Raw genomic sequence first — 22,443 nt, 5'->3', positions numbered from 1 at the left:
TCTAAAATACAGTTGTCCCAAAGTCAGGAGCAGATGAAAGTCCAAACCGTGCCAAATGTAGAGGTTTAATGGGTGAGGTGGGGTAGAGCTGTCTCAACTCGTGCGTGGTTCATTCACTTACTCATTCTTCCACCAAGTGCTTATGGAGCACCTGCTGGGCGCTGACCGCTGTGACAGACCTCAAAGACAGCGCAGAATGGGAGCTTCCTGCAGATGCCTGTGTTGTGTCCCCATCAGCTGGGAGACTCCCTCGTACATTGGAAGCATTCAATAAATGTTTCTTGAATCAGTGAGTGGTCTCTGTCCTCATGGAGTTCATAGCACAGGAAATTTCTTCTTGGTCAGTTAGCACTCTTATGCCAGTAAATTCTAAGTTAATGAACATCAGGATAGCTTTAAGGAGAAAATGAGAGGTGAATCACTGACGGCCACAAGCAGCCTTGGGGATTGTGTGGAAAGGAGGGTGGTGACACTGTTGTCCTGTTTCCCGATGGCAGTGGGTAAAGGGATTGGCCGCAGGGCAATAAGACGCATTCTTGTAAGTGATTTATGGAAACGAGCCTCAGAACCCAGAGCTGCCCTGTGTGCAGGGACATTTCAGCTCTACTGTGTCAGGTGCTGGGAGAGAGACTCTATCTGCTCCCCTCTTTAAGCCCACTCATTGGCTCCTGCACATTTGAATGGGGCTGCCCCAGAGCAGGAGTCTTAGGGGCAAAGATGGAGTCACTTGCCAAAATTTAGCAGCAATGCCCTTCTCCTTGGCTGGGCATAATTTTGATATGTATTGAAATAGTCAGTGAGATAAAAGTTTCAAGAGATGAGAATTTAGTCAGAGAGTGTGCTGCTTCCTTGAACAATATTCAGTGTCATAGAACATTCAGATTCATGATGGGTTCACACCTCACAATCCGCATTCCCTCCTCCCTCCTTTTCTCCCTCCCTCCCTCCCTTCCTTCTTTCCTTCCTTCCACCCTCCCTCCCTCCCTTTCTCTCTGTGTCTTTCTCTCTCTGTCTCTATCTCTTTCATCCCCAAAACCTAAGCAGTCCCGAATCCCCTACTCCTTGTAGACATGGTTTGCCTGCCACAGAGCATATCTTTTAAAGAGGGGGAGGCATTCCAAGATTTTATAACTTTCCTGGGGCAGAAGTGATTGGCAGTGCTGATGACCAATCATATCCCCATTACTTTATTAGAGGCAGGTTCAAAAGACAGTCATCTCTCTGTTCTTTAGTAACATTTATTAACCAACAAGCTGTTATATTTAGGGAACAAAAATTGCTCATTGCTACTTTAAAGCGCTGCATATTTCATTTGTCATGATCGTGTGAAGTTTGTCTTTCTGATAAGATGCACACAAGCTCTTGTGACTTACTTTATCAAAATAGTTAACGTGCAGTTTATCTCCCATCTTTTTTCCTGAGAGAGAGAGAAAGAAATCGCTAAAAGATGATTGTCAGGGGGCTTTTGGCTTATAATGGGAAATTTGACCAAAGGTTTTCTGGAACATACAGTTGCTTACGTTTGTATTTCTCCAGGAAGTCTGTAACAGCTAGGGAGAGTTTGGGGATTCGTGTTCAGATTGCAATCGTTCCTGCTGCTCTTCTTGCCCATTATTACAGTCGTCAAGGATTAACGCTCTAGGGACTGCAATTATGCCCTGTTGTGGGCTCTCCCAGGAACAATTCTATTAATATCACTTTTCATCTTCCTAGGTGCAAATTCAGGAAACCATCAGGGAGAGAAGCCCTCTCAGCCGGATGCCAGCTTTCTCAGAGCCTGCCAGGGAGGAGCCTGCATTTACTGGGACCACAGCAAATTCCTTCCCCAACTTCGGAGGGATCCACAATCAAAAGGCACCATTGGCCCAATACCTGGAGGTAGAAATCTGTCCTCGAGGCCCACGGCATGGAGAAAACCAAGACAGAGAAGACAACGCACCCAGACAGTCTCGGGGAAAACGAGGACCTGAGCTGAGCATCCCAGAAGCCAATAATGCAACTATGTCCGCCTACGAGCTGTCAGCCCGCCTGCCCCAGGAGGGCAGAGCTGACCTCATGGAGCCCGAGGTTCTCTCTGTTGCTTCCCCTGAATGTGCAAATACCGTCCCCACCCTGGAAACTGTGTGTGATGTGCCAAGGGACAGAGAAGCAATGTGTGCGAGGGAGCTTCTCAAAGCAGGTGAGCAAGAAACATGTGATACCATGGATTTTCCTGTTAGAGCCTCAGTTGATAAATATTTGCCTCAAGAAATTTGCCCCATGGACTTAGAGCTGGCAGAAGGTCGGAGCAAAGTATCTGATTTATGTTCTCTTGATGACAAGACACTGGATGTTCTTTTTCAGACACGAGGTTCTGAGCCTCCACAGGCTACTTGCGAAAGCAGCAAGGACAGAAACTCGGCCGTGTCCCCTCTTTTTATCAGTACTTTCACCTGGAACATTTCACAGAAAGCCAGTGAAGGTGCCACAGGGGAAAGTCTAGCCAAGGTGGAGAATTCCACCTCCACATTGGCCTCCGTGGTACAGTCTGGCCAGGAGAAGCCGAGCCCCAGCTTCTCAGGAGGGCTTGAGGAAAGACAGCCTCTATCTTCTGAGAATAACTCTGTCGTGCGATTTAAAGAAGGAGATGACCGGAGGCCCAGTACCAGTGGCCCAGACACAACAGACACACCAGCTAGTCACAGCTCAATTGTGAAATTTCCTCAGGAGAGGCCAACAACAGTAATTGCTAATCTTGAGTGCCTTCAGGTGACCAGGGAGAGTGGGGACACATCAGCTGTTACCATTGCCACCAAAGTCCACACAGTCAAATACCTCCCTGTTTCAGTTGCTGGGAACAGCCACGCAGATGGCCCAGGGGAGAGCTCACCTCAGGCACCAGACGAAAATATTTTCCAACTTCCTTCCAATGTATGTTTGGGTCATATTTTAAATGGTTCCACAACCGAATCTCCGGAAGAGCTCCTTTACTTGGCTCCCAGTGGACCAGGAGTCCACATCTGTGTTCCCCCACTCCCAGAGGGAGAGGGTTTCTGTAGCAATTCTCCTCTTCAGATTGATAACCAGTCTGGAGAGAAGGGCCGGACTGTGGACAGAGCAGACAGTAGGGGCCTTGAAGAGAATTTACAAGAAAAAGGAAGTGAAACAACACAGAGGGTCCAGCAGGAGAGCCTGCCCCACCAGGGTTCTCGTTCTGAAGATGATTTCCAAGAAAGTTTGCCCATGACATCGGCTGCTCAAGGGGAAATGAACCCAGTGCCCTCAGACCACTCATCAGCAAACTCCAGGGAGCAAAGAGGGCAGAGCTCAGGCCTGGGGACTAGCATGTCTGTGGTGGCAGAAGCTACTGTGGAAGAACATGGTCAGGCTCTGAGCAATGTTCCACCTCTCTCTAATATCCTCCTGGAGGAATCTAAAGAGAGCGGACCAGGACTTTGGGAAACAGGCAACAAGCTGAAGATTATAACTCTAGATGCTCCCATTCCAGAAGTCTGGCCATCAAAACAACTGACAGATTCTGAGTGCAAGGAGTTGCAAGCTGTTCCCATGATCCCTAACAGGATCTGGGCTGTTTCTGACGTTCTAAAGGCAGATGCTGCCATGCCTGAACTGTACCCCTCTGAAACTGCAGCTTCAGTTCACGATCCTCAGGCTGAGTCTGGCTCAGCCCTTGCTAATAACAGAAAAATCCGTGAAAGTGAAGAGCCAGCCCATCATGCACATTGGAGTTGTCTTTCTTCCCGATATTTGAGCCAAGCCAGACTCATGGAGTCGTCTGTGGACCCTGTAGATGAAAAGGAATTATGTGTCACAGATTTGCTATCAGAGGCTTCCAAAACTGGAGGGAAGAAAAATGATAACAATGTGAGTCAGAACCAAGAGGAAAACCAACTCAAGGTGGATCACCCTGCCTTCTTTAAACAGTTTCTGACCTGCCCTAAAATCCTAGAGTCCTCTGTAGATCCCATTGATGAAACAAGTGTGACGGAGTGTGCCAGGGCTGAAATAGCAGAGCCCTCTGAATCCACACTGGGTGTCATCAGAGAGGAGAGTAAATTGAATGATGGAAACATGAGCCAGAGAGTGAAAGTCCAACCTGCCATCTTACAAGTCCCATGCCCCCAGCAAAGTGGGGAAACCATTCCAAGTGAAAACAGCATCAACCAAAGCCAAGAAGACAGTGAGAGAGGGGAGGCTGAACAGAGTCAACATGACAGAGCGACAGTAGAAGTCCAACCAGCCATTTTGCAAGTCCCATGTTCTGACAAAGGTGGAGAAACAATTCCAAGTGGATACAGCAGAAGCCAAACACAAGAAGGCAGGGAGAGAGGCTTAGGGAAGGCCGAACAAAGTAAAAACAGCACAGCAGAATTTGTTTTCCCCACTTGGCCTCTTTCTAGCTGTCTTGAAGTAATGACTCATGCATCTGTTGGAGCTGATACTCACAGCTCCACAGGTCAAATTCATGACATCCCCGAGAATGATTTAGTTAAGCCCAGAAACCATCAATATGCATTTTCTGACTCAAAGGAAAGGGGAGCCTTTGAGAGTGAGTATGGGAAACATTTGCTCTCTCCTAGTGGTCTTACTCAGGTGCCCTTTACTTCCTCTCCTGAAGGAAACATCACAAACTTTTCAATAAGCCGAAAAATTGAGGAACCTAAAATAGTGGAGCCCCAAATTGGGGAAACCAAACCCGCAAGTGCACCTGGCTCCCCGGCAATGACTTTGGCATTCATTTCGGGAGAATGTGCATCAGATAAAGTGCCTAAGATGCTGCGGGACCCGTGTCAACAGGGCTGCACCCTGGGCCATGGGAGAAAGTCAAGAGAAGAGAAGCCCAGCCACATGGCAGACCAGACTGACAGATTCCCCCCAGCACCCCCAGCAGTGACCGGGTGGGAGGAAGTCAAGAGGAAGCAAGAAACCTCAGGAAGTGGACATCTAGCTGAGGGAGTAAAGAAGAAAATTCTGTCCAGGGTGGCTGCCCTGAGACTGAGATTGGAAGAGAAGGAAAACATCAAAAAGAGCTGGAGCTCTCTTAAAAAGATTCCTAAACTTGAAACATCAGTATCACCCACAGATGAGAAAAAAGACCCAAAAAGGTCACTTTGCCAAAGAGAAGGAAAAGGTGAGGCTCTGTTGCTTCCTGTCGTTGTTAAAGTTTGGGTTTGTTGACCAGATGTCAAGTTCCAGTGTCCTGCTGAGTCCTTTGCAATGAAGGTAAGTTTCCACTGGGTAAGTGTTGATGCTATGGCTGTGACCAAATGGCTTGGCATGTAGGCCCGTGGTTCTCAAACTTGAGTGACCTCAGAATCACCTGGAGGGTTTATTAAAACACAGATTGCTGGCCTTCAGCCCCAGAGTTTCTGATTCAACATGTGGGCTTGAGAAATTGCATTTCAAATAAGTTCCCAGGTAATCTGGGGAGAGAACCGCTGGTACAGGCTGCCTGTAGGTATGTTTAATTGCAGGAGCGTGATTAAGATGCCTTTCTGTTTAATTATCCCTTAAAAAAATATTTTAAAAGATAAACAGAAGTGTTAATCAGTGTAGCTAATTAGTATAATTAAATAGACCACATGCTAAGCAGGATTTACAGAAATAAACATTTAGGTACAATTTGGGAGTCTTCTCTTTAATCATTTATTTTCATTAAAAATGGCTTAATTGAACATTGGATTTTCTTCCAAATTTGAGTATAAAATTTCTTTCCAACTCACCCTCCCCATTACTGGAGTCTGAAGCCCCTTGTGGTCTCTGTTCCAGGTTCCAGACTCAGAGCTCTTGTAACTGCTGTCCCTTCTGCTTTGCCTGGGGAATCACTTCAGCCTCAAACTCCATCCCATAACCTGAATTTTAGCCTTGTTTATTTCAGAGCTCTTCTTTCCCTTCCCATGAAATCTGGTAGAAGTCAGAAGAGAAAATATTGCAACAAGGTAAAGTGGCCCACGTGTGCTGGAGCAGAACGCTATGGCGTTCACCCGAGTCCTCAGACCTCAGGGCGGGCGCTCATTACTCCCAGTCCAGCTCAGACGGGCCCTCAGCCTCTGGTGCAGAGAGAATTAAATACAAAACTGCCTTCCGAAGAGTTTGGAGGTATCCAACCAGGTTTCTAGTATATGTGTTGTAAAACATATTTAAAGAGAATGAAGCAATGTCTTAAAAGATCTCTCAAGTGGTTTCGGCCCAGAGGGAAACAGTCTATTTGGACGTTTTGTGCATAGTTGTTCAAGTTACTGTGGGAGAAAGGACTCTGCAGAGGACCACGTGCAGTGGGAAGGTTCCATCTCAGTCGTGGCACAGCCTCCCCATCGTGAAGGGCTGCAGCCTGGGAGCACAGCATTCTGGGAGGGTGGTGACCTGGTGGGGTAGGAGTAGGAGCAGGGAGGGGAGTGGGGATGACTTGGATGATTCTGAAAGAAAGAAAACAAACCAAGTGACCCTTTTTTTCTTGACATTCAAAGCTTAATACAGCCGAAGCTTTATGTTCACCAGGGGACTTCTCCATCTTTTCCCTCAACGCTTGGCAGGAATATACACAGAAGATGAACCGAGCTGTGCTCCCAGGCCTCCTTTTAGCTCCTTCATCTGCATTTCTACCTCTGTCTCACACAAACAGGGGTCCTTTCCAAAGCCCTGAGGCCTCTTGTCCAAGCCAACTTCACATCTCTCAGAGACCCTCATTTTGTGCTCCTCCCTCCGTGCCCCGCTTTTCTATGTTCAGAACTGACAATGGGTTGTGGATGGGGTTGGCCGTCTTAGGCACATTTCGGTATCTGCAAATCACCCATGAAGGCTGCCGCCACATAGTATTGGAAAGGCCCTCGAGGAAGTAAGTCCCAAATGAGGGGACGGGTAGCCCAAGCGTTTGAGACCGTGGGCCTGAATGCCTAGCCCAGCTAGCCAAGTAGGGCCAAAGGACCTGAAATGGGTTTTGCCATCAGTAAGTACTTGGTATATTTTCTCTCTCTCTCGATTATGCGCTTGGATCCTGTAATATCATTAGTAGCCTCAGCTACTCAGTTACCCAAGTGGCCCATTGTTACCTCCTGGAAAGAAACTAAGCTTTAAAATATGCATTCTGTTATCCAAATGCTATTGGACCAAGGAAAGATGGGAGGCACAGTTAACGCACCAACTATTTCACGGTAGTGGAATTTGAGGCAACAGAGCAAAAGAGAGCATCAGTATGGATGACTTTTGGCTTGGCTGTGGATTATAAAATATTTTGTGTTACCAAACTGCGGAGTTATGGAACTTGGTCTGTAATAGACTGACACCCCATTTCCAGTAACCTCACTGCTTGCCAGATTATTCTGACCACCTGGCCGGGTCAGCCATCCTTGTCTTGTTCTAATGTCTATGCTGCCGCCCAGTGGCTGCCCCAAGTAATTACACATGTACCTGGCTTGCCAGGCTCTCATCCCTGATTTTAAAAGGCGATATTCAAAGGTCACAGCCTAACCCCCGGGAATCGTTTCCTTATTGCTCCCATTTCATCCAAGGAGATACTGCTCTTTTGCTAATGAAACTGATGTCAGACATCACTGCAATACACTAGGATATCTTCAGCACAGACAACTGAAATCAGAGAAAAGATGGATGAATATTTTTCGGCAATTAACTTGCTGTTGAGTTGCCTTTTGCATCTGGGGGTTTAGCCACAATTACTACTTAGATAATCCAGATTTTATTCTACTCCCTAATCTCAGCTCTGATTTTGACCTGGACCATCTGGTGATCATTTAAAAGTATCTTTATTCTGCCCAGGTCCTACAGATTAGGCATCTATAACCGCCCTCCCCCATCTTAAAAAAAAAATGTTGCTAAAGTCCTATTTCACTTTGTGCATTACAGACCTCACTCACGGAGTTTTAAGTATGAACAGTAAGAGTTTTCTGTTAGGTTGATTGGTTCATTTTCCTACTGTTTAGGCAAGCCACACCTCCTCCCAGACACTTGGTTTCCTCATCCATAAATTGAGGGTAATAATTCTTATCCCTGTCTCTGGGGATTGTTGTGAGAATTAAATGTGATAAAATGAGAAAGTCTTTTGCCCACTGCAAAGCTCTTTGCAACTATTGTCGGAACACTGACCTGCAAATCTCGCGTTTCCAGCTCCGGTATTATTGAAGAAGATCCAAGCCGAGATGTTCCCTGACCACTCCGGAAATGTCAAATTAAGCTGCCAGTTTGCAGAGATTCATGAAGATTCTACTATCTGGTGGATGAAAGATTCCAAGTCAATAGCGGAAGTGCAGAGAAGGTGCGATATTTGCCCCAGTTACTTGTCACAGTTGTTGCTTGAGTATTTCACGACACAGTTCTAGAAGAAAATAACAAAATTATAGGAAGCAAAAAGGAAAATTGAAGCAGAAACTCCACACCCAAAATATCCAAGAAGAGTAAGTAATGGAAGACAGATGTCTGGACAGGGAAAATGGTAGAGGGTTCTTGCACTGGTTCTGTCACCATTGAGTTTTGTGGCCTTAGGAAATCATGGAACCTTTCATCACATTTTTAATATCAAGGGAACAATCATTTTCTAGCCTGAGGTTGTGTGGTCCCAAGATTAAAGAGGAGCTCTCTTCTGCATGTCTGTGAATTTTGCCGTGTTCTCGTTTCATAAATTTCCATTAACCTGATGAACCTCAAACCCAGATAAGAAAGTGAATCAAAAGGAAATAATCCTTGAGATTATAGAAAAGTAGCAGCTATTGAGGGTGATACAAAGCCATCTCTAAGAAGGAATAACGGGTTTATTTCGGGGCCCTAGGATATTAGAGGAGAGGAGAAGGAGGAGGGGAGAGAGATGAGAGTGAGAACCATTGCCAGGAATTCCCCCTGTGGAAGGAACCTGACGAATGGCTTCCTGAAGCCCCTTCTTGGCAATAAATTGAGGAGGGGTGGCTCATTCTAGAAACAAATCACCTGTTTAGTGGAAACCAGCGTAACTCAAACAATCCTCAGAAGCTTCTTACTGCCGAAGGAGGTCCCAGTTCAGCTCCCCGAGTCACAAGAGGTGTTTCTACTCCCTTAATCTCGTCACGAGTAGACTACAAAAGTGAGAAAAATCTGAGCTTTCTATATAACTAAATCAAAGGTGTCTGCTTGGAACAGATGTCTGGAAATTATGTCCCAAAAGCAACTATGGAAGAGTTGAGCTATGGTTTCGTTTCCATAACATCACTCCAGAAAATCCAACTGGATTGTGATGGATGTAATAGGCCCACTTTGCCTAAAATGTTGTCATCCCCCTGCTTGTCTTATGTATGGCTTAGGGAGAATTATAATGGAGAATAAACGACTTGATTTTCAAGTCAAGGAGATCCCCCAGAGCTTTATAAAAAAGAAGCACTAATTATTCATTTGAAGTGCTTTCTGTAGCCGTCAGCCCAGAACAGTTAACCAGTGTTTTGCAGCCTTGCTGGAAGCTCAGAATTGGCAATTGAATCATTCAGGTCCGTTTTCCGTTCGAGGTGTCTTAAGAAAACGTAACCTCCTTCTAGGGAGCATATGTCATGAGTAAACATGCTATTTACTAATGACATGTGGCCAGGACCTTTAAATTCTTAGTGATGTTTGCTTCCTTTTTCCTTGGCGACATTCCCTGGTCTAGGCACACACATTTGCCTTCTCACTGCGAAAATTCAGGAATGTTTGGGAGTCATAACTCCTTTATATATTAAGAGATCATTTATATTATTTCAGGTGGGTTTTCAAGTGTTATCAAATTTCTTTCACGCTTAATTCCAGTTGAGTGTTTCCTTTTCATATCCCTCCAAGAAATATCTCATTGCCTTCTCAAGATAGAATTTTCAAAAATCTGAAATCTCTCAAACAAACATAATGGAAACACGTAGCAAAGATCTTCTTCGACTCATTAAGTAATGAAGAACCAGTAGGATGGTAAAGCTGTTCAAAGGAGCAGTTGAGGAATGGAGATTTATATCATCAATCTGACAAAAAAATGCTGAAATAAATTTACAGAAAGATACAAAACTGGTTAATCTTGGACAGATAATAAACGTCGGGGGTTATCTTTTCTCCTGGACAGAAAGCTTACAAGCTGTAACTTAAAAGCGTCTGAGGGGGTTCTGTTTAAGTGGTAGATGGTGATGACAAGCACGGGCGCATTCTCCTATAATTAAATCCTCTGTGGGTGAGCCCTTGAAACAGTGACATACAAAGGGAGATGCAATCATCCTTTCGCCTTTGTCCCCAGGTTTTGGATACTTTTCCTTAAGAGGCTAAAGTGTGGAAATTAGGTGTCAGGACACTTTCTTGTGGCTGGGGCAAGGCGAATGTACTCTGAGGAAACCAAGAAGAAGGAAGTGGTAGCTTTCTCTGAGTGTTTGTATGATGGTGGTATGTCTTGACTCCATGAAGATCTCAAGTTGGCACACTCTGGTGCTACCCTGGCCAACAGTACCTTCTTGGTAACTAGCGTGCCCTGGGCCTTTGACAGAGCAGTTGTCTCATGGAGTGATTGGCTGGAAGCTGAGCAATGTTTTGGAGCACAGGTCACATCATTCCTGCTGGACAGCCAGGGAGTAAAGAGCTGGCTGCCATTGCAGGCAGGTTCTCATTGGTTGGCGATAGGAAGGACACCCCAAGGACTTCTCAGCCCAGGCTGGAGGGGGACAGCGGGTGCTGCCCCCTACTGGCTCCCTGGGGCTGATGGTGGATAATGGGGTCCTCTGAGAAGTCCCCAGGTTAGGTACCCTCTCGCTTCAGCCAGTTTAGTTCTTGGCCATGTTATTCTGATCGCGTTCATGGCATGGCCTTCTTTTGTGCTTGTCTCCAGCTAAGCTCCCCTCCTGTTCAGCTCTTTCTGCATTTGTCCATTTCTTCCCCTAAAAGTAAAGAGATTTGTCCCTCACAGGGTAACAGGATGTGAAACTGAGCTTTTTCCCTATTGATTTAAGAAGATGCAAGATCACTTCTTTTCACTTTCCACAGTTTGAGTTGGTATGTTCTGTTTGTCCATCTCCTCCCAGACTGGAAGGGCAAGGACTGTGCCTTTCTTTAATTTTACCATTGAATGCCTCAGTACGGGGCACACAGCTGCTAACCCACTCTGATGGTCCGTGACCACTCACTAGACTAGACCCTTTGCTGGAGCCTCACATGCCTGGTGCTGGTCACTCCTCATACTTCGAAGAGATGGTCTTGCTCTTTCCTCTTTCCCACAGGAGGAAACTGAGGATGAGAGACTAGGTAACATGCCTGAGGTCAGCTCAGGATTTGAATCCAGGCCTGTCTGACTCCTAAATTATTCCTCCCAGAAAAAGGTCTTGGATGGGAGTAATAGGTCAAGACAGAAAAAAGTTCTGGGCCAAGTCATCAGAGAATCAGGGAATTTCTGGGTTGGGAGGAAGATGTTCATGAGACAATTCTAGTTCAGCAGCCAGCTGTTCTGGTGGAGCTCGACTGCTGTTTCAGGAACAGACATGCTGTGCTAATCAGTGAGCCACTGGAGAAGGGCGTTGCACCAGCCCCTCTGTGACTCTCTGAAGACTTTCAGCCCTGTCAGGAAATCTTCCCCTTATAACTGGGCTTTCAATCGTGTGTTCAGGATGTGTTCAGAGGCCCCATCAATGGAAAAAGAATTATGATTTAGGGGACTTTGTTTTAAGTCACTGGTACATTCCAGAAGAGTCATGTATACATCAGAGACTTCAAGTTTATTGAAAAACCAACCACTAATGAACTCTTTTGTTGAATGTGCAACTGAGACAAACTCAAGACAAATGGATTTTGTTGTTGAGCTGTGAAATGAACCAAAAGTGAAACATACCCTGCACACACACAACTTGGTGAATGTTTAAACAAAATTCATTATATACAACAAAACTAGAACAATATTTGAATATCGTTTTTTGGTTGCAAAGCAAGTTTTTTGTTTGAGACTTTGGACTAAAGATTGTGGCTTTACCCACAATTCCAGTTATCCCAGATTTGAGAGCAGGAATCACAAATCACCTGGGGAGGCAGCTTAATGAAGGCAAGATGAGGGCTCCAGGCTCAGGCTATCTTGGTTTAAGTCCTGAGTCTACCTTTATCAGCGGTGTGACCTTAGGTCATTTGCTTAATCTTCCTCTCTGTGAACTGGGAATAGTAAGAGTACTTCTCTCATTAGATTGCTCTGAGGGTGACATGAAATAGACCTTTCAGTGATTAGCACAATGGCTGGTACATACCAAGCACTTGATGCACATTCGCTATCATCATCATCATCATCATCATCATCATCATCATCATCATCACCTCTGCCCCCACCAGTTTTTCTATTCATAGCACAGTGCTTGGAACTTAATAATGGTGGGTGGGTGGATGGATGGACAGATGGATGGATGGTTGATATCCACTAGGGGAATGCATTATTTAAAAGAGTTTTCAGCCATGAGTCCTTATATACAGCAAAGACCTTCTTTCTCTTGTGTCTTACTGTGTCTGTGTTCAGATCTGGGTTTGGAATTTTTAGGTTTCCATCAAGCACACGACACCTGATCAGTAACATAATGGAGGTGAATTCTGATCAGAAATATTAACAACATCCCCCAGATTTCACAATTCCACTTCCTTGGTCTACTCATGGCAGTCAAAACTCCCAGACATTTCTGTGTATTAATATTGCATATTCGTTGAGGGTGTTAAACCAAAAATGTATTGATCGTCCTCTACAGATACATAAGTTATTTAAACCGCTTATCACCATCTTGTCCTTTAGCCAGCTCATTCTCTAAAAACATTAGGACGGGAGCATTAGCTTCTTTCTCCTTAAGTGTATTAGAAAAATGCAACTTCAGGATGATTATGCGTGCAAACCTTAATGTCCCCCATTGCAGTGCAGGAGACAACTCCACTGTGTCCTTGGCCATCGTTCAAGCCAGCCAGAAGGACCAGGGCATCTATTATTGCTGCATCAATAACAGTTATGGAAAAGTGACTGCTGAATTTAATCTCACCGCTGAAGGTAAACTTCAGCTTTTCACTTTCAAATGAAAAGCACTAGCCCCTACCGCTTCCAAATGTTCATCTGTACTGAGGGCATTCTCTTCTTTGTCTTCTAGTTCTCCAACAACTTTCAAGTCACCAGGATATTAAAGGTAAGCCAGTCTGAGTTGGATGTGAGAAGAAATGGGAGAACCATAAGGCATGAGATAGCTCCTGGAGTCAGTGGTAGAAGCAATATTCCCATGGACTCGTCTACCCAAGTAGGAGAGAGCCCAGGAATGACAGAGAAATGCATGACAGCTCAGGAGCTGTTTCAGCCTGATTGCAAGGCCTATTATAAGTGCATGAGGCCATGAATATCCAGAAGTGTATTCTTTATGAAAGAGATGAGACTGTAGCTGTGCACTTGTTGGGAACCTGTGGAGAGGGAGTTTGGGGTTAGACTTTTTCCTTTAAGCATCAGACTTGCATTCAGCCCATCTGCATGGAGTTTTCAGCCTCTGGCACTTACACAGCCTGTTTTGTTTCTTCAATTTACTTTTCAGTTTGACTAGCTGAACAGATTCCCAAAGAGAGCCAAGTGTCTAGGAGAGCAACTCCATTCATTTGCATCTTAATAAAAGTGAAAGATGGGGTTTCATGCTTTCCTTTGACATTTGTGCACACCTGATGTAGCAGGAGCCTAACAGCTCCTCCTGAACACTCACGCTGCCGCTGGGCCACCCACTGAGTACGTTTAATGGAGTCCATGCTCCTCATGGATTTCCTCTTAGGGAAAATTACCAGTCCCCACACTCGTGCCCACCCCCACCTAGAAGGGTGCTGGTAATTTTATTTATTTATTTATTTTTTGAGGAAGATTAGCCCTGAGTTAACATCTGTGCCCATCTTCTTCTATTTAATATCTGGGATGCCTGCTAAGAGCTGACTGTGGGCCTCTCTTCCCAGCTCCACATTCCTGTGACGTCGCACCAGCAGTTTAAAATTGGCCACAGTGAGAGTGTTTACACCATAGAAATTGGAAAACACTACAAAAACCAGGGCCTCCCCACCCCCCAGGCAGGTTGTTAAAAATTTACCAGCTGTGACAGGCACAAACTTCTTACTTTTAAGAGTAACTGAACTTTAGAAATGTTGAGACTTTGAAGGAAAACAGTATGAGTAAATATAGCTCATATTCACTGGGCTCTGCTGTATATACATAAAACACTTCCTATATTCTTTAAGTGGTATTAGGGTCCAAATTTTCCAAATAAATTAATCATGTAACTAGAATTGACAAGATCTGGGTTATAGAGAAAGCATTCCCTCTCCATTTTGTTGTCTAATTTTTAAGTTTAACTTTTTTTTTTTTTTAAAAGATTTTATTTTTTTCCTTTTTCTCCCCAAAGCCCCCTGGTACGTAGTTGTATATTCTTCGTTGTGGGTCCTTCTAGTTGTGGCATGTGGGACGCCGCCTCAGCGTGGTTTGATGAGCAGTGCCATGTCCGCGCCCAGGATTCGAACCAACGAAACACTGGGCCGCCTGCAGCGGAGCACGCGAACTTAACCACTCGGCCACGGGGCCAGCCCCATAATTTTTAAGTTTAACTTTTAAAAAAACACTATACTCCTCTCAATAAATTAAAAAGAAAATTTCTGGTTCTATTCCTTAGGATGAAATCTGTGATACAACTTTCTCCTTAGAATTTATCTGAGAAAATATCCTATTTGCCTGCCTGTCTTCCTGCTGCCCCAGCCGAATTCTCTCTAGAAACAGTGACAGGTCACTCTGCAGGAGGCTGCTGCTAGTCTTTGTGAAAAGTCTTGGAGCATCTTTCCACTAGCTCCTTCACCCACTTTTTCTATTTGAAAATCCCCCACCAGCCCCTTTTATTTCTTTCTGGCAATAAGTTGGCCTGGATCAATACCCTTTAAGAGTAGTTTTAGTCTCCTTGTACTTTTAATAGCTAGCATCAGTCATAGTCTGCTCTTAACACATATGATTTGAAAATATTTTTAAAAGGAGAGAAAAATATTTCTCTGAATATTCTAAATAAAAATGTGAAGTGGGATTTTCATTCTGATGGCTTTCTTCTTTTAAACATTCAGAAAGATGACAGTTTTCATTGACTTTAGGAGTGGAAGGTGTTTTTAAAAATCTTAACAATCGTATTTAATTGAAAGCCATCTTATTTTCTTCTCTGAACTCTGACTTGGTCGTCTCTAGTTTAAAATGGAACATTCTGATTGAATGCATGGTCATCTGAAACACGTGCAGAATCGACTCTGAAACAGCTGCTAGAAAACTCAAAAAATATTCTACTTTTTTTTTTTTTTTTACAAATAATTCTACTTTTTATCAATTTCTCTTCAAAGGCAGTTCTTTTTACTTATTTTGCTTCGTTTTTTCGCCTATTATATCTATGACATGCATTCTCAACAGAGGCAGTATCATCCCCAAGAGGCAAAAATTGATTCTTGGGGAGGCAAAAAAACCGTATTCTTCTTGTGTGTAAAGCACGGATATACACACAGTACATAAACAGGTATACAGTACATCTGTGGTACTAAAATTTTATGGGGGACAGTTAGAAAAAAAGCCTAAGAGGCTCCTCACTGGGGGGCATAATGAAAAAAAGGTTGAGAAACATTCGTTTATCAGACTTTACCATTGGTCCTTCCTCCCTCTTCTGTACTTTATCTTCTCAACTTTTCTTTAATCACCTTGCATGGTTCTGCTTTTGTTTTCCAGATCTGTCTAAAATTCTTTTCCCAGTATCCCCAGTTTGGCTTCAACCAATCTTCTCCCCTTTCATCTGATCCACTGGGGCCTCACACTGATCTTCCCACATCTCCTCAATGACCCGTCTCCCTGTCAGCACCCACCCATCTCATCTCTGAGCTATGCCTCTGTTAGGGGTTAAGTGTGGTTTCCCCTCCTAGGTTCTACAGGTCAACCTTGTCATTGTCCCTATGTGGGAACGTTTGTTACCCAAGGAGCAGGATTGGGGGATATTCTGTCTAATTAAAGTTGTGCTATGTTTTAGGATGTGAAGAGATTGAATTCAGCCAGCTCATCTTCAGAGAAGACTTCCTCAATGACAGCTACTTTGGGGGCCGCCTGCGCGGTCAAATTGCAACTGAGGAGCTGCACTTTGGGGAAGGCGTCCACCGGAAAGCCTTCCGCAGTAAAGTAATGCAGGGCCTCATGCCAGTCTTCAAGCCTGGCCATGCCTGCGTACTCAAGGTGCACAATGCTGTTGCCTACGGGACCAGAAACAACGATGAGCTCGTCCAGAGAAACTACAAACTCGCTGCCCAGGTGGGTCCACCTGCCCTAAAGGTGGCACTTGAAGTGTGAGAGGGACCCATGATAACCTGAGATGAAAATTAGACTCAGAATTAATGGGATTGTCTCCAAGAGGGTGTTTACTCCCTTTGGGATGTGGTTATAAGGGAGCCACTGGGTCAAGGCTAAATGCTGGGAGTCATGTCTCAGTTCTCAGGAGTAATTTCTTGGACTCAGCCTATGTCTGGAGGCACCTCATCAGTTCTGACCCGGGCTGGGATCATTTCTGTTCCTAGGAAGCCCTATGAGATCCCTGGGGGTTTCTTGGATGTGGGATGACATGGAAAGTGGGGGTTCTAAGCTACACCAAATTCCGGGATTCCCAAGGACAGCTAAAATCAGAATCCGTTTCTGGAGTGTTTTGTTTTGTGGAGGAGGAGGTGGCTGGGGTGTATTCAGAAGGGTCAGCACTTGTCCTGTTCCCTGTCTTTCTGACTTTGGTTCAGTGTCAGCCCTTAAGCTATGGAGAGAGATTGACCCAAGTCTCTAGTTAAGTTCCCACCTCTCTGTGTTATTCAGTCACAGAACTCTGAGGCAAGAGGAGAGCATTAGCTTCTCTTCCTGCCTCCCCATCCCACTTTGGTCCATGTATCTCACTTTTGACATTCGCACTGGCCAAGCTTCAGGAGAGCTGAGGCTAGCTCTCTCACGAACTAGGTGCCTTTTAAAAAGCATTACCTATAAAATGAATAGGTGTTCTCCGATGAATCTCTCAGGTGCCCTAAGCATTAGTTATCCATGATTCTCCCAGATGTGGCAATGTCACATGGGACTTGGTGCTCATGAAGGTAGCCCCTCTTCTCCGAGTATAGGATTTTGCTAATTGTCTTCCTTTCTCCTCCAAATCCGCCCTTCTTTTTTCTTTTCTTTCACTGAATATTCCTTCCATCTCAAGTATCATCTGGCCCAGTCATGGAAAGTCCCCCAGCATCCAGACTCCTACTCAGAGAGGCCCTACAGAGTAGAAAGCAGAATCCAGTTTGCTTTTTCTAAGACAACAATCTTGGCAAAGTGTTCACTGTTTACAACTCAAATTACACCTTTGAAGAATCACCTCAGGTAGGAGAGCTCATGGAAAACCCAGCAGGCCCCAAGCTTACCTGACGTCCTGCCAAGGAACCAGCACCCTCAAGGGTAAACTTCAGCCATGCAGGTTCCAGAAATTTTATAGTTCAGGGACACTTGGCCCCAGAGACCACTTGGCCTTCAGCTGGATAGTTCCTTCAGGTCTCAGAGCTCTTCTGTAAGTGGCCAGCTCTAGGTTGTAATAATATTTGGTTTTGTGTTCCCAACCAGGGGATAGGTTTGAGAATCCACTGGCTGGATCTATAATAGGAAATCTGATTAGCATTTCCAAGCAACTCTCTGAATTTCTTCTAATCACTTGGATTTCCCATGTTTTCGGGTGATATAGGAATGCTATGTCCAAAATACGGCCAGACACTATGCCAAGATCTATGCTGCTGAAGCACAGCCTCTGGAAGGCTTTGGAGAAGTGCCAGAGTAAGTGTGTTCACCCTTTCTTGTATTACCACCCTTGACTGGTTGGGGGCCTGGAGGGATGAGAGGGTGAGAAGGACCAGTAGGACAAGCATGTCAATTGGTCTCTGTCTGTAAGCTCCATCAAGGCACACATGGCTGCTGTCCTGTTCTCCACTGGGTCACTAGAGGTTTACAGAAAGACACCTGATAAATAGTCTTCAAACAAATGTATGTATGTATAGGTGGTTGGATGAATTCAATAAATGTATCCATCATGTTAAATAGAAAGGAAAAGGTATCTACTTTCATGGATGTTACATTGTCTAAACAATAAACAAATATAAGGGAACACAAGAATATCACAAAATGGTTCATCTCATGGTGAAAATAAAATATGGCGCTGTGTCAGGGAAGAGAGAACTGGGTGATCAGGAATAGAAAATCACGGTACCCACTTCCTGGAATCCTACAGAGATAAATTACACCGATTACTTTTATCCTCTTATTAACTAAATATTTATTGACCCAAGGAGATTTTCGGATGTCTGGAGCTTGTATTTACTGATCTCTTTATCTGGTTGAGATCACATGTGCGTGCTTAAGTGGAAAGAGAAAGTGCTGTGTCAGTGCACATTGGAAATTTCAGACAGAACAGTCTGTCATTCATATATCAGTAAAATATGTCAGGGCGAGGAAAGAAGGAAGGAATTCTTGTCTACACCATCCCTGTTAGCTCACAAAATTGGAAAAATTCTCTCCCTGAGGTGGTATGCTGAGCATACTATGTATAAATTCTAATACTTTCTGCCCTTTGCCAAGAAATGCTTACATACTTATTTAGTCCACAAACGTTTCTCAGCAACTTCAAGACAGATTAACATAATGCAAAGAAAAAAACACTCAAATTGCCTCTGTGTTGAATATGCTAAGACAGCAACCCGGACCGAGTTGGGTCCCTGTTATAAGAATTCCTCCTGCCCCGTTCTCTCTCTTCTCCAGCCCCCCTCCTCCCAGTCTCTGTCCTCTTAGCCTGTTCTCAAGGAGGAAGAGTCAACCCCGTGACCAGTCCACCACGCATAGAACCGCGGCACCCTCCTGTAGGAGCAGACCCAAGTTTTGTGTGGCTTGACTTGTACACAATTTGGGGCACTTTCTAAGGAAAAGAACACAAAATTATGAATATAAAGATTGGTCCAGGGACTTGGAAAGGTCTTGCGCAAGTGAGGGTAAGGAGGGATAGGGATAAGGGTCCTCAAAAGGGCATCTGTGCCAGATCCCACGTTCATTGAATCAGAGGATTCTACACCAGAAAGACACACACACACACACACACACACACGGTGCCTACTCATCTCCTCTCCACTGCTTTATTTTTTCACATAGCACATAGTGCTGTACATTTACTTGATTATTGTCTGTCTCCTCCGTTCAATGTAAGATCCTTGTGAGCAGAGCCTCTGTTTTCTTTACTGTTGTTTTCTGGAACTGCGTCTGGAAGAGTGTCTGATACATAGAAACCACTGAATGAATATTTGTAGACTGAATGGAAGGAAAGAAAGAAAGATGGAGGGATGGCTGGAAAGATGGATCTGTGATGGATGGATAGGTGGGTTACAGTCACCAGTGACCAGTTATAGTGGTTATAGTGACCAGTGGGTCATTGAGACATGACTATAATGAAGACATTCATTTCTACAGAGCAATTAAACCCCATCCCAAAGAGGAGTTTCTGATCAACTCTAGGAACAAATGACAAACAGAAACACAGCCTTTTACTCATGGAATAATCATTGGGAGTTTTTTAACCTAAATCTAACAGAACCCAGGGATTTATTCCGCAGCTCCCTGCTACTCCAGTGAGGGTAGAATGCCCCCAAAGTGTTTATTCCCATCAGGCAACATGATGTGTGCGCATGTTCTCGTCCCTTCCAGGATCATTCCCATTTTTCTTATCCATCGACCTGAGAACAACATCCCTTATGCAACAGTAGAGGAGGAGCTGATTGGAGAATTTGTGAAGTATTCCATCAGGGATGGGAAGGAAATAAACTTCTTGAGAAGAGAATCGGAGGCTGGTCAGAAGTGTTGTACCTTCCAGCACTGGGTATACCAGAAAACAAGTGGCGGCCTCCTAGTCACGGACATGCAGGGTGAGGAGAGCAGCTTGACCCGGGCTCCAAGGATGCTGTGGGCCTGGAATATTCCTGGGCATGGGGAGGGGAGGAGAAGGAGGGGTCTGCTGAGTCACTTTAAGCACTTTTGTCAGTAGGAAGTGTTACTAATGTCTCATCAGAAACAAGGTGTGACAGAGGAGCCCTAAATGACCAGCCAAATGGAGGAATAAAGAACATTTTAATCATTAATGCCAATAACGCCTTCCCATTACAACAGGTAACTAAAGATCGGCTTTATTGTTATATCCTCAACAGGCAAAATTCAGAAATATATGAGAAAATCTGGATATACCAAAAGGTAAACTAAGACATAATAATTCATTTTTAATAAGTAAAAGAGTCTTTCACAGTTGCTTTAGTTTTTATCTCCCCTGGTAAATTTACAGCATTTTCAATTTATATATAAATTGTTAGGAAACATTTGTCATATGAAGTGGGGATGTCATAATTAGGTTTCCCATAGAGAAAGCCCTGAGACAAATTGTGATTTGGGGATTCCCCAAGACTACCATCAGGTTCATTAACTTTCTGTAAGGCCCCGCAGAACTCAGAGAAGCCTTTACACTCATGGTTATGGTTTATTACAGTGAAAGGATACAGGCTCAAATCAGCAAAGGTAAGAGGCACACGGACAGAGTCAGGAGAGACGAGGTGGGAGCTCCCAGTTGTCCTCTCCTGGTGGAGTCATGTGGACAGTACCTGCTTTTCCCAGCAATGAAGTGTGGCAATATGCATGGAGTGCTGTCAAGCAGGGAAGCTCGCCCGAGCCCTGGTGTTCAGAGTTTTTACTGGGGGGTCCATCACATAGGCGTGACCGACTGCCCATAAGGTTGACCTTAGTCTTTAGCCTCTGCAGAGATCAAGCTGATACCGCACGGCCCAAGGTGCTAGGCAGACAAAGACACTCTCATCAGGCAGGACATTCCAATGGCTTAGAGGTTGCCTCCCAGGAGTTGGGCAAGTGTTGAACCTTTATTTGGGCAAGGTTAATCCTTTACTGTTCACAAATGTTCAAGTACAAATATTTTGGAAGAGATCCCAGGAAACGTTGGTAAAAGAGTGGGGACGTGTGACAGGAGAGGGGAGAACAGCCAATAAGCACAATACAGCCAGTTACCACTGTGGGCAGCTGAAGCTCACGTCTGCTGCAGGAACTCTGGGAGCCTGTGCGGAACACTCTTCTCAGAATTGTTGCACCCAAGGAGTGTGGGAGCAGGGGTGTTTATACCCCCATTCCCTTTAGGTTCCAGTGGCAGGCTGCTCCTGGTGGGGGCGTTAACTCCCTGCACTTGCCGCCTGCCACACGGGCAAGCCAAGCGGAGCAAAGCAGGCTCCTGTGCTCAGAGAAAGGCAAAGAAATGCTGGTGGTGGCACCTGGAGGTGGAGCCACTTGCACGGAAGTGGTTAGGGTGAGGGAAATGGGTGGGGCATCCACAGCTTCTGCCACAGGGGTTTTCTATTTCTTTTCCTTTCCAAATAATAATGTTGTTAAGAAAAATCTGAACTGTAATTATTTGCCTGCTAAATGTCAGATGCTGTCATCTACGAGAATCTCAAGCTCTATCTGTAGCGTGGCGGTGAAGAACAAGACTGCCTCTGGGTTCTAGTCCCTGCTCCTCCACTTCCTGGCTGTTAGCCTTGGGCAAGTTACTTCCCTCTCTGTGCCTCATACTTTCCATATGGAGTTGTTATGAGGATTAAATGAGATCATAAAACTTTTAGCACAGCATTGACACGTAACATGTGTTCCCTAGTTTTTTAATTTCTGTTTTGAAATAACCATAGACACAAGAAGTTACAAAAATGTACAGAGGTCCCTGTGTACCCTCTGCCCAGCTTCACATAATGATAGCATCTTACATAACTACAGCATGTTATCAAAACCAGGAGATTCACATTGGCACGATGTAATTAAGTAGACAAAGACCTTACTTAGATTTCGCCAGTTTTTGTATGCAGTCATTTTTCCTATTATTTTATTTAATCTTCATAATAATCCTCCAGAGAAGATATTATGATCCCCTTTTTACAGATGGGAAAACAGAGGCCCAGAGGTGGTGATTTAATTGCCTGCTGTCACTCAGCTAATGAGCAGAGAGATCCAAGACTCCAACCCATGATTTCTGACTCCAAACCCCATGTTCTTTCCACTAAACCACAAATTTACAAATTGGCAAGAGATTTCCAAGTGTCTCTTGATGTTAAATGTTCCCATGAGGGACTCCTCGAGGGCCAGCTGGGAAGTGCAACGTTACAGTTTGCAGACAGGGCCGATCTGCAGATTGAAGGCGGCCATATCTGCTCACTTTTCAAAGAGGCTTTGCTGCCACACACACAATATGGTCTTAACAGACAGCTTTCTATTCTAATTAGACCCCGGCTGTACAATTGTTGCTGCTCCCCCATCTTTTCTCCTTCCGAGTTAATTTTGCATTAACTATAATTCTTCTCCTGAAAAGCAGCACCCTGGAGCTTCCCACACAGCTGGGTTCT

General features: G+C 44.7%; 1 protein-coding gene across 3 annotated transcripts in view; it reads left to right on the top strand.

The window, feature by feature from the left end:
* The window catches only part of ALPK2 (alpha kinase 2), a 117,546-nt gene that overhangs the window by 78,383 nt on the left and 16,720 nt on the right, over nucleotides 1-22,443 (top strand). Inside the window, exons 5-12 of one of the 3 annotated variants that reach the window (XM_014727820.3) lie at nucleotides 1,714-5,131; nucleotides 8,122-8,269; nucleotides 12,855-12,982; nucleotides 13,080-13,115; nucleotides 15,993-16,267; nucleotides 17,709-17,797; nucleotides 19,709-19,926; nucleotides 20,206-20,248. In XM_014727820.3, coding sequence (XP_014583306.2) covers nucleotides 1,714-5,131; nucleotides 8,122-8,269; nucleotides 12,855-12,982; nucleotides 13,080-13,115; nucleotides 15,993-16,267; nucleotides 17,709-17,797; nucleotides 19,709-19,926; nucleotides 20,206-20,248 — 4,355 coding nt within the window. The remainder of the gene's footprint in view (nucleotides 1-1,713; nucleotides 5,132-8,121; nucleotides 8,270-12,854; nucleotides 12,983-13,079; nucleotides 13,116-15,992; nucleotides 16,268-17,708; nucleotides 17,798-19,708; nucleotides 19,927-20,205; nucleotides 20,249-22,443) is intronic. The other 2 variants (XM_001489132.6, XM_023647881.2) reach the window with 2 other exon arrangements.

The sequence above is a fragment of the Equus caballus genome, chromosome 8 (assembly GCF_041296265.1).
Source record: "Equus caballus isolate H_3958 breed thoroughbred chromosome 8, TB-T2T, whole genome shotgun sequence".
Taxonomy (NCBI): domain Eukaryota; kingdom Metazoa; phylum Chordata; class Mammalia; order Perissodactyla; family Equidae; genus Equus; species Equus caballus.
Note: the sequence above shows the minus strand (reverse complement) of the source record. Positions and strands in the feature narration are given on the sequence as shown.